This window comes from Marmota flaviventris, chromosome 6 (genome assembly GCF_047511675.1).
Source record: "Marmota flaviventris isolate mMarFla1 chromosome 6, mMarFla1.hap1, whole genome shotgun sequence".
Classification (NCBI taxonomy): Eukaryota; Metazoa; Chordata; class Mammalia; order Rodentia; family Sciuridae; genus Marmota; species Marmota flaviventris.
Genome location: NC_092503.1, coordinates 18,986,220 through 19,002,141, shown reverse-complemented (window position 1 = coordinate 19,002,141; position 15,922 = coordinate 18,986,220). Strand labels below are relative to the sequence as shown.

At 37.1% G+C, this 15,922-nt stretch overlaps 1 protein-coding gene across 9 annotated transcripts in view; it reads left to right on the top strand.

Moving 5' to 3' along the window:
- Window positions 1-15,922, top strand: part of Adgb (androglobin) — a 169,142-nt gene that overhangs the window by 138,443 nt on the left and 14,777 nt on the right. For 8 of the 9 annotated variants that reach the window (XM_071612936.1, XM_071612933.1, XM_071612934.1 and 5 more), the window contains 3 exons: window positions 895-1,071; window positions 1,832-1,937; window positions 4,756-4,974. In XM_071612936.1, the coding sequence (XP_071469037.1) occupies window positions 895-1,071; window positions 1,832-1,937; window positions 4,756-4,974 (502 nt within the window). Of the gene's footprint in view, window positions 1-894; window positions 1,072-1,831; window positions 1,938-4,755; window positions 4,975-15,922 lie in introns of those variants that run through there. The other variant, XM_071612935.1, reaches the window with a different exon arrangement.

The window sequence follows — 15,922 nt, the reverse complement described above, 5'->3', positions numbered from 1 at the left end:
AACATCTCATGTCTAAACCATAACAATGGCAAAAAGGCTATGTGAAGAACTAAAGTCTCTCTCCCTACCTGATTGCCATCAATGAGCATCAAATATATAGAAATTGCCCACTCTGTGTCAAGGCTGCCCTAGCCTATGGTCCATGCCAGGATCCTATGAAAGCTCAAAATGTTGTTCACTTTCATAATGAATGGATGGCAAGTATACAGACCTGGAAATGGTCAACTATGCTGCTCTCATTTTTGTGAAGAGATGTTATGAGTACAAATCAGTATAATTTAAACTTTATTGTGCATAATTGTAAGTATATTTTACAGAGAGTGATATGTACAAATATTAATTGTACAATTCAATGACTTTTGACAACTGTAACCATGATATAATTCATGCCCCTATCAAGGTATAGATTATATAACATCCTTAAGCTCACTGCAGTCAGTTCTGTCCTCCTTATACCTCACCTCCAGACAACCACTCACCTGCTTTCAAACTGTAGTTTTGACTGTTATGGAATTTTATACAAGTGAATCACACAAGGTGTGCTCTTTTGTGCTCAACTTTTTCATTGCAGTATGATGTCTTCCTGAGAGATTCATCCACACAATAGTATATAACAGTAGTTTCATAATGCTTCATATTAAGTAGTATGCAACTTTAGGAATATATATAGGAGTATATATTATATAATACATTATCAATTATAGGAATATATAATTTACTTATCCTTTCATCGGTTGATAAACTGCAATGAACATTCTTGTACAGTCTTCTGTGAATTATGATTTCATTTCTCCTGTGCAAATACTGAATAGTAAAAGGATGAATTGGGTGTAAAACTTAGATCCTACTGAAAAGAGAAGAGCATTTGCCTCAAAGTTTCATTTTACCTTTCAGGTACCCGCTGTTCACTTGCAACAAGAAGATCCAAATAAACCCTACTGGATTTTGAGGTTGGTTTCTGAACACAGTGAAACTGAATTATTTGATGTGAAAAAAGATACAGAAAGAGCAGATGAAATCCGAGCCATGAAGCAGGCCTGGGAGACTACTGAGCCTGGAAGAGCCATTAAGGTCATGTGACTGAAAACCTCTCTTTTTTTTTTTTACTTGTCATCATTAGACATGATATGAAGGAAGAGCCATGTTGGTGAAATCATGCAATTTTCCTTTTAGGAATGATACCTGAATGTTATCAGACATTGCCTAGCTAAATATGTTAAGACCACATTTGGACACAATGTAAAATATTACCTTCCTGATTCCCAGAGGATCTGCAAAACCAAAGCACGTAATGGTGCCACTTATTCATCCAAACTATAAGTTTCCTCTCTCTTTCACAGAGCCAGGGCTATATTTCCATTTACCCTTAAGGCCCTCAAGTCATAAAGCATAGCAGTGTTTAATGTATGCCTGCCTGTTCCTGGACCAGCCCTAGATAGAAGGCAAACGCTGCTCTACCTTGAAATATTCTCTCCCTCCACTCTCTGCCTGAGGCAGGAATCTTTGCCCCAGTGAAACACTATTACTACTGTTTCAGTGTTTCAGGTCCCCACTCAGGGTAATTGGGGTAGATGAGAAAGATTCAGGAGCACCTGGATTTAAGATAGCATGCCTAGGACTGCTTCTTCATATCTTTTTAAAAATAACTGTCAAAATCACAGATGGCTCAAAATTTGAATTTATTTATTAAATTTAGCCTGGTTCAAATTGTCTTATTCCATTCACGTGTTCCTATTTTGTTCACCCACCACTAACATGTTGTTGCCTGTACTGTTTTTTTTTTTTTTTAATTTTCAAAGCATTTTAAAGACTGATAATGTTTCTCCTATAGGCCTCTCAAGCTCGTTTGCTCTACCTCAACCAGTTATTTAAGAGACCACCTGATTTCCCTGAGAGTTTGCTTTTGCCTGACAGCCAGATTAAATTTGGGGAAGAAGGTCAGTGGATCCTGTCCCTGCTGCCTCTGAACACAAAGCTATTGCCTGCACTTCTTAAAAATTAGTCAGCTCTTCATGCTTGGTGAAGAGGAAATGTTTCAGAATCCCTAGTCTCAAGTATTGCAAGGCCTTGCAATTTCAGATCAGTATATATAATAATTAATTTATCAAATCACTTCCACTTGTTTTATCATTTATATCCTACTCCCTCCTCCCAAGTAGATAGGATTTTCCAATTTTAGAGAAAACCAAAGTGAGAGTACAACTAGCTAGAAAATACTAGCATGAAACTTGAAGGCAGGTCTACTGCTATAAATCTGGTACCTATAAAATAACAATTACAGTAAATAATAACAATAGTCATCATCATAATAAAGCTAGGTACTTTTGTTGAGCGACTGCCTTGGGCCTGTCAACATACATTATTTTAATTTTAGTCAGCCCTCGTATACAGGGCATTGGTTTCAGGACCCTCAATGGATACCAAAATCCCAATGTTGCTCAAGTCCCTTATGTAAAATAATGTAGTGTTTGCACATTCTCCTGCATACTTTGAATCATCTCTAGATTACTTAAAATACCTAATGCAATATAAATTCTACATAAACAGTTTTTTAGTATATCACTTAGAGAATAACATAAAGAAAATACTCTGTACATGTTTAATACATATGCATAAATCAAAGGACTAACTACCTAGTGTATGACAATATAACTTTTTTCAAATATTTTTGATCCATGATTGTTCAAATCCATGTATGCAGAATCTGCAAATACGTAGAATCAACTGTATACAACATTATTTCCAATTTACCAATTAGAACACTGGCCCAGAGTGCCTCAGTAATATGTCTAAGTTCACAAGACACCCAGAGACTGAGCCAGCACATAGATGGGCCCTCCATGTCAATGTATTCTCATAACACCTTGGCTACCTCTACCTATCATCCCTCTGGGCTTTCATGGAGGCACGAGGGATTCACATTCCAAATTGTATTATTCCATGTTCACATCTTGAGGAATGTCAATCAATAATTGTTACAGGAATAATATCCCTTTTCATATGAATAGTGTGAATAGCAATATCACCCTACTCCTGGAATGGGCACTGTGAATTATGTTTTTTGTGTATTATCCCATTTGCATATATCATAATTATGAGGCAGTCCATTACTACTTCCATTTTACAGATAGAGAGACCAAAGCTCAGAGAATCACTTTTACTCTTCCTAAGTCATATGTCGAGAAAGTGACAAAATTAGAATTTGAAATATTTCTAACTCCCAATCCCATCCCTCCATTATTGGATTCCAATGTAATGCTAGAAAGACAAGGGTGAATAGGATCCAGTTCTTGACCTTTAGAATATAGATTCAATTATTTTGAAAATTGTATTAAGGTGTTTGGACAAAATATGCAGACAATTGTAAAAAATAAGAACGACTTTAAGACTACTGAAATAGAAAGGAAAAATAGAATTCAACTCAGAATATAACAAAAACAAGGGGGTATTTATACCCAAATGTAGGGAGAGTGGGTGGAAAATTACTGAGAGAAACTTTAGTATTAATGATTAGGGAAAAGAAACTTGATTGGATATCAGGGTTGAGGAAAGAGGAGCTTGGGTAGGGAGACTCTAGCAGGATTCTTTGCTAAAGCTGAGAAAAACAGGCCAAGGAGAATCTCTAGTTGAAAACAAGGCTCTGAGAAGCCTAACCTTGTCATAAAACATACACAGAGTTGAGGCACAAATCTTACTGGTACAGCTTGATTGATTTTTGCATATGGAACCACCATTAGATTAAATCAAGACATAAAATATTCACTGCAGCCCAAATGTCTTCTTATTCTCCTTCCCAGTTATTTTCTCTCTCAAGGTAACCACTAGTCTAAACTCCACCACCATCAATTAATTTGGCCTATTCTTTAATTTCATTTGTTTATATTCATACAATATGTCCTCTGTGTGTCTCACTATTTGGCAGTTTAATTTTTCCTATATCAGGCATGGTTGTTTTTACAAGAGATTCATCTATTTTTACCTAAGTCAAAATTATTGAAATAATTTTTAATTTCCTCCTCTTTGGTTCTTGATCAGTCTTATTCTAGGGGTACATCAATTTTGATAATATTTTTCAAGAACCAAATTTTGACTACTGTATGTCTTGCTTTTGTTTCAACATTTATTCATGCTCTTAAGCATTACCCTATTGCTGCCTTTCATTCAAAGCAAAATATAGTGCAAATTAAGTCATCCAAATTAATAAATAGAGGAATGAAGTCTGCCTAATGTGGAAGTTGTGGTAAGTTTTACAGTTTTTGCATGGCGTAGGGAACTGAAACAGTGGATTAAAGAGAAACCACCAAGCTTTAGGATTTCACAAGCAGAATCCCTTTTCAAATATAAGTTAGAACAATTTTATAAGTGCCTACACACAGGACTCCATTACCAGAGAGAAGTACCTTAAAATGTACAGTGGTCGGGACAGGGCTGGTGGCACTTTCTCCAGGGCTCACCTTCACAGCAGCCCAAGTAGTTCCAAGGTCTCATTTCTATTTGTATTGTCTCAGCTCCCAAAAGCTTCTACTTTTTTATAAACTTTTGATAACCTGAGGCAGCTTCCAGACACTGCCATCCTGCAGTTCACACCATTTCTGGTGGTACAGATGACAGGTTTTGCTAGTGCTGTGATTATAAGTTGCAAAGCTATTGAGTCACCTCCTCCAAAATCTGTGTTCCCACATGCAAGCCCTGTTACTTTTTGCCATGATTTAGTAGAAGGCAAACTTTATCAGCAATGTACATGTCATGTTGTAGGAGAAATGACTGCATTTTTGAAAGAGACAGATGCAAAGAGTCTTCAGTGTCAACAGAGTAGGGATATACTACTATCAGGAGGAGGAAGTATGTTGTGGAAGACGTGGCAACTGAGCAAGGGCTTAAAGGATCTGACAAAAACTGTTAGCAGTGAAAGTGGAATAGTGCCCTCACCAGGGAAGGAAGAGCGTGAGCAAAGTTTGAAGAAGGAAACCATCGGTAAGTATTGAAATAAAAATTCTATAAAAGACCCTTAACATATATGTGATGCTAAGGTTAATAAAACAAAAAAAAATTTATTTTGGATTTAAGGTTTTCATTTTACTTATCTGAACTGATAATTTACTTAAGAACTTGATTGCTAAATATTTAAAGAAAAAGTGGGCATAAAAAAAACAAATTAGCAGGTATTTTTTTGTGTATGTTTGTGTATAAGTTTTCTGTGGCTACAAATACTGAAAATGCCATTCACATTCTTTTATCTACAGCATGCTGTATGATAGATTTTTTTTACATTTTAAGTATTTTATTTATAAAATGCTGAAAGAGAGCAATTTTCAGTGGTACAGGAGTCACATTGACTTGACTTGTGTCTATGTGGTTTATAATTCTTCACTAAAATGAATCAAAATATTTGATGGAAGGTTTTACAGGGAAATGACATTCCACACTCCTGGTTTCCATGATGAGTGATTATTCCTAAGAAACTCCTGGACTTTTTCAGTCCAGTTGGGGCTAAGTGTCTTATTTATTGATACATTTGGAAGGAATCCATTGGGAGCCTGGCCCCCACAGGAGCCTGAATATGTGCTTCTCCCTGAGCAACCCAATGGGCTGGAGGAGTCTGCCAACCCTGGGGTTCTGTGAAAATGGTCTTTCTATTTCTCACATCAAACTTCATCTCTAATTTAACCTGAATCAATAATAACAGTTATTCTTTGTTTCTCCACTTGTTCAGAACTCAAGCTAGAAAGAATAATATTTAGGAAGGAAATATTCTCAAAAACTACAGTGTTGGTTCTACTCTCAATATTGCTGACTCATTCTGAGAATTTTAAAGTTAAGAAGGGTTTTAAGAGTAAAACATGGCCTTGAGTGATTTCTATAGTAAAGAGGAAAATTACAACATTCAAAGACCCCTCTCTTACTGTACAAATAAGAGATTCTGATATATCTGAGCTGATGGAAAACAAAGTGCCTATTTAATAAGCAATGATACACATGACAGTGGCACTAACACTTATTGGAATTCCCTTTATATTAATATTTAATTTGTAGAGTGACTTTATATGTATTATCTCATGTAAGCCTCTGTGGATTATAAAAAGCAAATAATGGAATCTCTGCTTTTCAAATGGGGTATTGAGATAGTGGATTAGAGGAAGGCTGTTTTCAGTTGATCCATAAATCAGGATTCAAGAAATGGGATTCCTGCTTCTTAGTAATGTGTTGGAAATCTCTAGGAACACTTCAAGCTCACAGGGTAGAAACTCTGCTGCTGAAATACACCCAGTCCAAAGAAAGTATACATTGCTGAACACAAAACTTAACGACACTCAAACCTCAGTTACACTTTAATACAAAGAATAGAAGAGGCAAAACCCCCAACAAGGCCCCAAGTAGGAATAGCTGTAGGGGAGGAGTCTTAGGTCTCACTCATGGACATCTACTTCTGTAGCAAAAACAGATAAAATAAACACAAAGTCTGTGGATAACACACCTATGAAGGGTCTCAATCTAGATCACTCTAGGACTCTTTGGCAAGAGAATGCTGTGCCCTACAAAAGCCTCATACATAAGCGTGGAAGAGAAGTTTATCCCAACATGTGCATAAAATCCAGCATAGGAATATAAGAATTATGAAAAAGCAAGGTAACACAAGGCCTTCTAAAGTTCATAATTCATCAGCAACTACAGAGATTTTGAAATGGATGAAATACAAGATAAAGAATTCAAATTATTATAACAAATAATTGCTGAATTCTAAGGAAACATATAAAAACAATTGTATGCATTAAGCAAGTCAGTAGAGGACAAGTAAGGAGAGGAAATACTGGAAATGAAATACACAATAAATCAAATAAAATGTCCAGTTGAATGTTTCTCTGATAGAGTAGGCTACACTGGACAGAATCTTAGAACTGGAAGACAAAGTCACTGACCTTGAGCATTCAGACAGTATTAAAGAAAAGAAAATAATTAACTATGATCAGAATAAACAAGAACTTTGGGACAACATTAAAATACCCAGTTAAGAATCATTGGGATTGAAAAGGGTTGTGAGATATAGGCTTTTGGAATGGACAACTTCTTCAGGGAAATTACTAAAAAGTTCCCAAACCTTTGGAATATAGGCAATATCAAAAAAGAACATCCCCATGACAAATTATAATTAAAATGCCTAAAATACAGAACAAAGGAAGAATTTTAATAACCTCAAGATAAAAATGTCAGGTCACATTTAGAGGAATTCCAAGGAATTACTTTAAATTCCTCAACACAAACTCTAAAATCCAGTGGACTTAGAATCATGTGTTCCCAGTCCTGAAAGAAAAATAATTGTCAGGGCTGGGATTGTGGCTCAGCGGTAGAGCACTCGCCTAGCATGGGCATCAGGTTCGATCCTCAGCACCACATAAAAATAAAGGCATTGTATTGAAAAAAAAAAAAAGAAAAAGAAAAAGAAAAATAATTGTCAACCAACTTCTCTATATTCACAAAATCTATCCTTCAGAATAAAATTAGCAATAAAAACCTTCCAAGAGAAGCAGAAGCTCAAATAATTCATAGAAATTAAGTTAAAACAACAGAAAATACTTAAATTCACACAGAGAAAATAAAAAACAAAACCTTATGACTAACACATTACTAAGTCTCCGTTGAACAGCAGCTAAGCAAATGAGAAACAAGATCAAATTAAACATTAGAACGAAATTGGAAATAAATTGAAATGACAGGAATTAATATCACTCTATGATAACATTTAATGTAAATGGTATCAATTCTGCAATTAAAAGACATAAATTGGCAGAATGAATTAAAAAACAAGATCCAACTATACGTTGCCAAGAGACACACGGAAAGGCAAAGATAGCCACAGGCTGAAAGTGAAAGGATGAAAATTTATATACCATTCCAGTGGAGCCAGAAAACAATCAGGAGAAAATACACTCATCTGTGAAAAAGTAGATTTTAAGCTAAAATTAATCAGAAGAGACAAAGAAGTTCACTTCATACTGGTAAAGGGAACAATCAAAAAATATATAACTATAGTAAATATTTATGCCCCAAATGTTGGTGCACCTAATCACATAAAATGGACACTATACAAATTAGAATATAATAATACTGGGTCATTTCAACATACCTCTTTCATCCAGATGTAAACTCAGTAAAGACTCTTTTGAGCTTAAAAATTATTATAAATCCAGTGGACTTAACAGATATCTATAGAATATTTCATAAAACACAGGCAAATACACTTTCTTCTCAGTGACTCATGGAGACTCCTCCAAAATGAGTCATATTTTAGGCCACAAAGCAACTCTTAGAAAATAAAAAAAAGATATAATTTCTTATATCTTATAAGAGTAAAATGAAATGAAATTAGAAATCAACCAAAAGAGACTCTATAGAAATATAAACACCAGACCTTAAATTATACTACAGCACTATAGTAACAAAAACAGCATAGTATTGGCACTAAAATAGGCAAGAAGACCAATGGTGCCGCAGTCTGGCTGGGCACAATCAGGAGCCACTTGTCAAAAGAAACTAACTTTATTTTTAGAACCACACACGCCAAACAAAACAGCCTCTCAGGAAAAACCCTCAGAGCCTCAACTGCCACCACCGGCTTTCCACAAGCCTCTCTCTCCCACACAAGCTTCTCTCCACCTCCCACAATCCTCCTGCTCTTGAGGCCAATTGGCTGGGTCACGTGGGCGGAGCCAAAAAAGTCCCCCAATGAGCAGCTCCGTGGTCTAAAAGGGCAGGGAAACAGCCCAATGAGCATCGCCGCAGAGGAGCCAATCAGCTAGATGTTGCTGGGGCCGCTGTGAGCCAATCATCAGCCGGCAGCTGGAAGTTTGCTGGGGCCCCTTCGGCTGTGGCTCTCAACATCTCCCCCTCTCTGTTTAAACAAAAAGCATGTGGCTTAGGGACCGTGCCTGCCTTAGGTTGTCCAATAGTACATATGGTCCTTACCCGTTAGGTTGGTACCATTGCAATTGGATCTTACCCGTCATTGACTACCGGTCCAATATACAGCCACACCTGTGGAGAGGTCTTTGTACCAGCGGGGGGTGAGGTTCTTTGCCTCACCTCTGTTGGCCCCCAAATTTTAGCTGGACAATCATGACAAGCAGAAGGGAGGAAGATACACCAAGCCAATTGACGGCTCCTTTTGGAAAAATTGTACCACCAATGACATCATCAGCAAAAATACCCCAACACTACCACAAGTCGCTGCACCAACAGATAGTTCACAATGCATACAGGTGAGTTCACAATGTGTCCAGGCAAGTTCTGAAAGCAGTTCAGTGATGGCTATTGCAGAAGCTGTAGATTGGTTTTATCTTTGACTTCACCAGCACTGGGATGAAGATAGGAATTCTGGCAATAATGGCTAAAGAAAAAATTATGTAACATTACAGAAGGCACTAAAAGAAAACAATTTTCTTAACAATTTACATTGTCTTCACCAGCACTGGGATGAAGATAGGAATTCTGGCAATAATGGCTAAAGAAAAAATTATGTAACATTACAGAAGGCACTAAAAGAAAACAATTTTCTTAACAATTTACATTGTCTTCACCGGCACTGGGATGAAGATAGGAATTCTGGCAATAATGGCTAAAGAAAAAATTATGTAACATTACAGAAGGCACTAAAAGAAAACAATTTTCTTAACAATTTACATTATCTTTAAGAGAATTATTAAATATAATGAAAAGGAAAGGTGAAAGTAAACAAACAGATCTGTTAACCCTCTTTTTTGTTTACATATTAAAACAATCCTCAACAGTAGTTTACCCAATTTAAATTAAACCATATAAATCACGTGAAAAAAAAATATTTGGATCCATTTTATCATGAGCGCTCATCATATATGATATATGGACATACATACATTCAAACATATAACACAAAACACAAGTGTGCACACATAATATAATACATACAACACATAACATTATAGTAAAGGCCTTATAACTTTTTACAGGTGAAATCTCCATTGCAATGTTTAAAAACTCTATAGTCAAAAAATAGAACTGATCAGCAAAACATTAACCTAGGTCTGTATGAGCTCAAAAAACAAAATAGAACTTCATGATATGGCAAAGGGCAATAATAAAATAGATATTGAAAAAAGCATCCTGGTTCTGTTGCAGATGTAAGAATAGCCAAACTGGAGTTTTGGATATCAGTTGTTATGGATTTGAGCCAAATCATCTTCTTTTTGGTCTGTAGAAATCGCTTTAGTTAATCTTTCTGGAATCCAAATCGGCTGCTGTTCTCCCTGTGGAAACACATAAACAGACCCCCGACTCCAGACAATCACTGGGTCAGGACCTTGGTTAATCTCTCTGGAATCCAAATCGGCTGCTGTTCTCCCTGTGGAAACACACAAACAGACCCCCGACTCCAGACAATTACTGGGTCAGGACCTTTCCATTGTCCTGTTAGAATATCCTTGCAAAGTACCTTGGGCTTATGTACATTTTTTGGACACATATGCCTTTCCGCAGCACTAAGTCCTGATGAATCCAAATTTTAAAAGTTTAGAGTAAAAAGGGTTATTTTAAGTTTATCTTTGGGGAATATATACCCCTTCCCAATTCCTTCTTTTTGCTTTAATAAGTACATTTTAATAGTTTGATGAGCTCTTTCAACTATGCCTTGTCCCTGTGGATTGTATGGGATTCCTGTTATATGAGTAATGCCAAATGTTGAGCAAAATTGTTTAAAAGAGGTAGAATTATAACCAGGGGCATTATCTGTTTTTAACTGTTTTGGAACACCCACAGTGGCAAAATTTTGTAAGCAATGAGCTATAACATCTTTAGTTTTTTCTCCGGCATGAAGGGAGCCCATCAAAAATCCAGAAGAAGTATCAACTGTAACATGCAAATATTTTAATTTTCCAAATTCTGGCAAGTGTGTGACGTCCATCTGCCAAATATGGTTAGGTATCAATCCTCTAGGATTGACTCCAAGATTAACTTGTGGTAAAAAGGTCACACAATTTTGACATTGTTTTATTATTTGTCTAGCTTGTTCCTTAGTTATTTTAAAACGCTTTTGTAAAGTATTAGCATTGACATGGAACTTTTTATGAAAATTTATAGCTTCTTCTAGTGTAGAAAAAATATGTATGTCATGTGTAGTTTTATCTGCTAAATCATTGCCCAAACTAAGGGCTCCAGGCAATCCTGTATGTGCCCTGATATGTCCTATAAAGAATGGATCTTTTCTGTCCCAGATTAGACTTTGTATAGTGGAAAGCAAAGAGAAAACAGTAGAAGAAGGGGAAATCCTACCAGCATCTTCAAGAGATACTATAGCATTAACTACATACTGACTATCAGAAAATAAATTAAATACAGAATCTTTAAACATCACAGAAGCTTGTAAAACTGCATTAAGCTCTACCTTTTGAGCTGATTGTTTGGGTACTAAAAATGTAAAAGTTTGATCAGGGGTAACTACTGCTGCTGTACCATTATTTGACCCATCAGTGAATATATTTGGAGCATTCATGATAGGTGTTTTTCTTGTCATTTTTGGAAAAATTACAGGATGCAATGACCAAAAAGACAATAAAGGATTAGATGGTAAGTGGTTATCAAATGAAACATTAGATTTGCACATGATTATTGCCCAAGTATTTAACTCATTAGCTAACTCATCAATTTGATTCATAGTATATGGAGTAATAATTTTATTGGGAGAAATTCCAAACACTCCCTTTGCTGCTTTTATTCCTTTGAGTATTAATTGTCCTACAGCCTCAGGATACCTAGTAAGAATAGTGTTAGGAGAATAAGATAAATGTATCCATAATAATGGACCTTCTTGCCAAAATACTCCTGTAGGAATATTTTTTTGTTGGTAGTACAATAAATAATAAAGGCAAACTTATATCAATTCTATCCAAATGCATATTTTCCATATATGTTTCAATGATTTTTAATGCCTTTCTTGCTTCAGGCGTTAACATTCGGGGTGAATTTGGATCTGATGGACCTTTTAGGATATCAAATAAAGGTCCCAACTCTCCTGTTGGTATACCTAAATAAGGCCTTATCCAATTTATGTCTCCTAATAACTTTTGAAAGTCATTAAGTGATTTGAGTTGATCTACTCGTATTTGAATTTTTGGTGGACGGACCATGGTTGAGGATAATAGAACTCCTAAATAATTAATTGGAAAATTTAATTGTACTTTATCTATTGCTATCTCTAGATTATAATTTTTTAATAAGTTTGTAAGTGTGGCATAACATTCTAGCAATGTGTTTTTATCTTTGTGTGCTAATAATACATCATCCATATAGTGAAATATTTGTAGTTCAGGATTTTGATTTCTAAGTGGCTGGATTACTTTGTTAACATAAATTTGACACATAGTTGGGCTGTTAGCCATCCCTTGAGGGAGTACTTTCCATTCATATCTCTGATCAGGACCTTCATGATTCAGTGCAGGGATAGTAAATGCAAAACGTGGACTATCCTCAGGATGAATTGGAATTGAAAAAAAAAACAATCTTTAATATCTATAACTAAAACATACCAGGTTTTTGGCAAAGCAGACAACTGAGGAATCCCTGATTGAGCAGGTCCCATAATAACCATCTCATTATTAATGGCTCTTAAATCTTGCAATAATCTCCATTTACCAGATTTCTTTTTGATGACAAAAATGGGAGTATTATGGGGAGATACAGAAGGTTGTATATGTCCTTCCGCTAATTGTTGTTTGACCAGGTCATGGGCTGCTTGTATCTTTTCTTTAGTCAGGGGCCACTTAGGAACCCATACTGGTCTTTCTGATTTCCAAGTAATTTTTATTGTCTCAGTGGCCCTTTCTGAAAATCCAACCCATGTCTTTCTGTTCCTTGATCTATTTGTATTGGTGCTGCTATACCTTGTTCTTGTTTTTCTAATCTTTTTCCTTTCCTAAAACCTTGTCTAGTCATAATAGTGGGTGCATTTTGGTTGATGTTATTTGTTAATGTCAAACCTAATTGATCTAGGACATCTCATCCCCATAAATTTACGGGAAGATGATCCAATACATATGGCTGTATAGTTCCTTCACATCCTTCAGGATCCTTCCAATCTAATACCATTGCACTTCTATGGGGATTAGTCGCCACTCCTAGGCCTCGAAGCGTTTGAGTGGCTTGTTGTAATGGCCAATGTTTTGGCCATTCTTGACGAGAGATGATGCTAAGGTCTGCACCTGTATCCAGTAGCCCATTAAATTCATGTCCTTGAATATTTAGTTCTAGCATGGGGCGAGAATCTAAATTTAAAGAAAGCATAGCCCAGTCTACACCTGTGGAGCCTAATCCCTTGGAACCTCTTTCTACAGTACGACTGGAAAATTTATCATGTAGGCTGGGTATTATTAGTAACTGTGCTATTCTATCTCCTGGTGAAATTACTGATATACCCTTTGGAGAACTGGCTATAATTTTTATTTCACCTTCATAATCGGGATCAATTACCCCAGGACTTATCATAAGTCCTTTTAGAGTAGAAGAGCTGCGTCCCAATAATAAGCCTACTGTTCCTTTGGGAAGAGGTCCTTTCACCCCTGTGGGAATGATTTGAACTCCCATCTCTGGAGTTAGTACTGCTCTGGCGGAGGCGCAGATGTCCAACCCTGCGCTCCCTCTGGTTTGTCTGATGAGGGATCTGATGGACAATGTGTCCTGGGCACTACCCTGATGGGGTTGCTGGGTTCCTCCAGTGCTCCGTATATTTGTGGTTTTGGGCCCCGGAGCATTGGGCCCCCCTGTCCATTTTTTGGCAATGGAGCCCGATGCCTTTCTCCACGATATCGTGGATAAACACCTGGTCCTTGTTCGTTTTTTGATAATGGAGTACCCTCTATGGTGGTTTGAGAACGGCATTCATTAGCCCAATGTCTCCCTCTACGGCATCGTGGGCAAATACCTGGTATTCTACTCCTTTGATACCTAGTTTTGTTAAACCCTCCTCCAATGGGGCAATTCCTTTTAAAATGTCCTGTTTGTTCACAATTGTAGCATGTTCTTGGCCTGGCATCTAAAGCCTGTTTTACTGCAGCTGCCACAATTTGCCCTTGTTCATTAATGTCTCTGGCATCTAAAGCCTGTTTTACTGCAGCTGCCACGACTTGCTCTTGTTCATTAATGTCTCTACATAATTTAATATATGTGTTTAAATCTTCATGTTTCCATGGTCTAATGATATCTCTGCACCAACGATTCGCTTGCTCATAAGCCAGGTGTTTTAGTAATGGCATTGCTTGTTCTGTATTCCCAAAAACTCTGGTAGCTGTTTGAATAAGCCTATCTACAAATTCAGCATAAGGTTCATTAGCTCCTTGTATTACCTTAGATAATTGACCTTGTAAACCTCCATGTCCTTGTAAAGTCTTCCATGCCTTAATTGCATCTGCAGCAATTTGTGCATATACACCAGGATCATATGCAATTTGTTGCTGCTGATCCTCATAAGGTCCCTTTCCTAACAACATATCTAGATTTCTCTGAGGATAACCAGCTGCTGCATTTCGCCTAGCCGTCTCCTTGCAAAATTCCTCATTGGCAACCTTCCATAACAGGTATTGTCCTCCATTTAGCACAGCTTTACACATATTAGCCCAATCTGCTGGTGTCATGTTCAAGTTGTTAATGGATTCGACCATGCTTACAGTGAAGGGTGCTTGAGGACCATAGGTTGTTACAGCCTCTTTTAGCTGCTTCACTGTTTTGAAATTTAAAACTTGGTAAAATCGCTGCCCTCCTGCCTCAAATACAGGGCATGTTAATATTTGAGATCTTGTCTCAGGATCCCAACTATCAACTGCGGGGGTTGGGGACCTCCCAGCATATGGAGGTGGCCTTGTTAGTCCTCTGGTGATAGAAAGGTGTTAGTAGCAGTCTCCTGTAGAGGTGGTGCTGTTGGTTGGACACTTACACCCTCTGGTGATAGAAAGGTGTTAGTAGCAGTCTCCTGTTGTAACTTTCCCCCTGATGGCTTTTTCTGTTTTACACTTTCTTTCTCTGTCTGACTAACTTGAGAGGCCTTCTCTTTTACTTGAATCTTTTCCTCTGTCTGACTAGCTTGAGAGGCCTTCTCTTTTACTTGAATCTTTTCCTCTGTCTGACTAGCTTGAGAGGCCTTCTCTTTTACTTGAATCATTATGTCTTCTCCTTCCTCTACCATTGTCTGAACTGAAGGCTTTGGACTAAGCAAACAAGATATGAACGTCCACAATGGCAATGTGCCAACTGGCAGAGTCCCTGGGCTTTTCTTTTCTATTCTTTTTAAATCTTCACCATGATGGTTCCATTGTGATATATTTAACAACTCCTCCTTAAAAAGCCATGGGCTACATTTTTGTATTGTATCAACATATGCCCTGATTGTTCTTGATTTTACTGAGATGCCTCCTTCCTCTAACAATTTACTTAACACTCTTTCAGTTTGTTTTTTACTAATTTCTGATCCCGTATTTCTACTATAATACAACCCAACAAGATAACGCCTAACAAAACTGAAACAGAGTGAAACAAAATTGGAACAACACAAAATCATTATAATAGCCTCCTGAAATGTCCATCCGTCCTTTCTCCCTATCTGTTCCTCAGATGTGAGCGGTTTTTCTTCCATCTTACATATCTCCAGGGACAGGCAACTTAAAACAAAAGTGAAACAAAATAACAAAAGAGGAATCTTAAAATGGCTACCCATCCTCTTGCCCTGCCCTCAGGGGCGAGCAGTTTCACTTACCCTCAGTCGCTCCCCGTGCGGCCCACCAAATGCCGCAGTCTGGCTGGGCACAATCAGGAGCCACTTGTCAAAAGAAACTAACTTTATTTTTAGAACCACACACGCCAAACAAAACAGCCTCTCAGGAAAAACCCTCAGAGCCTCAACTGCCACCAC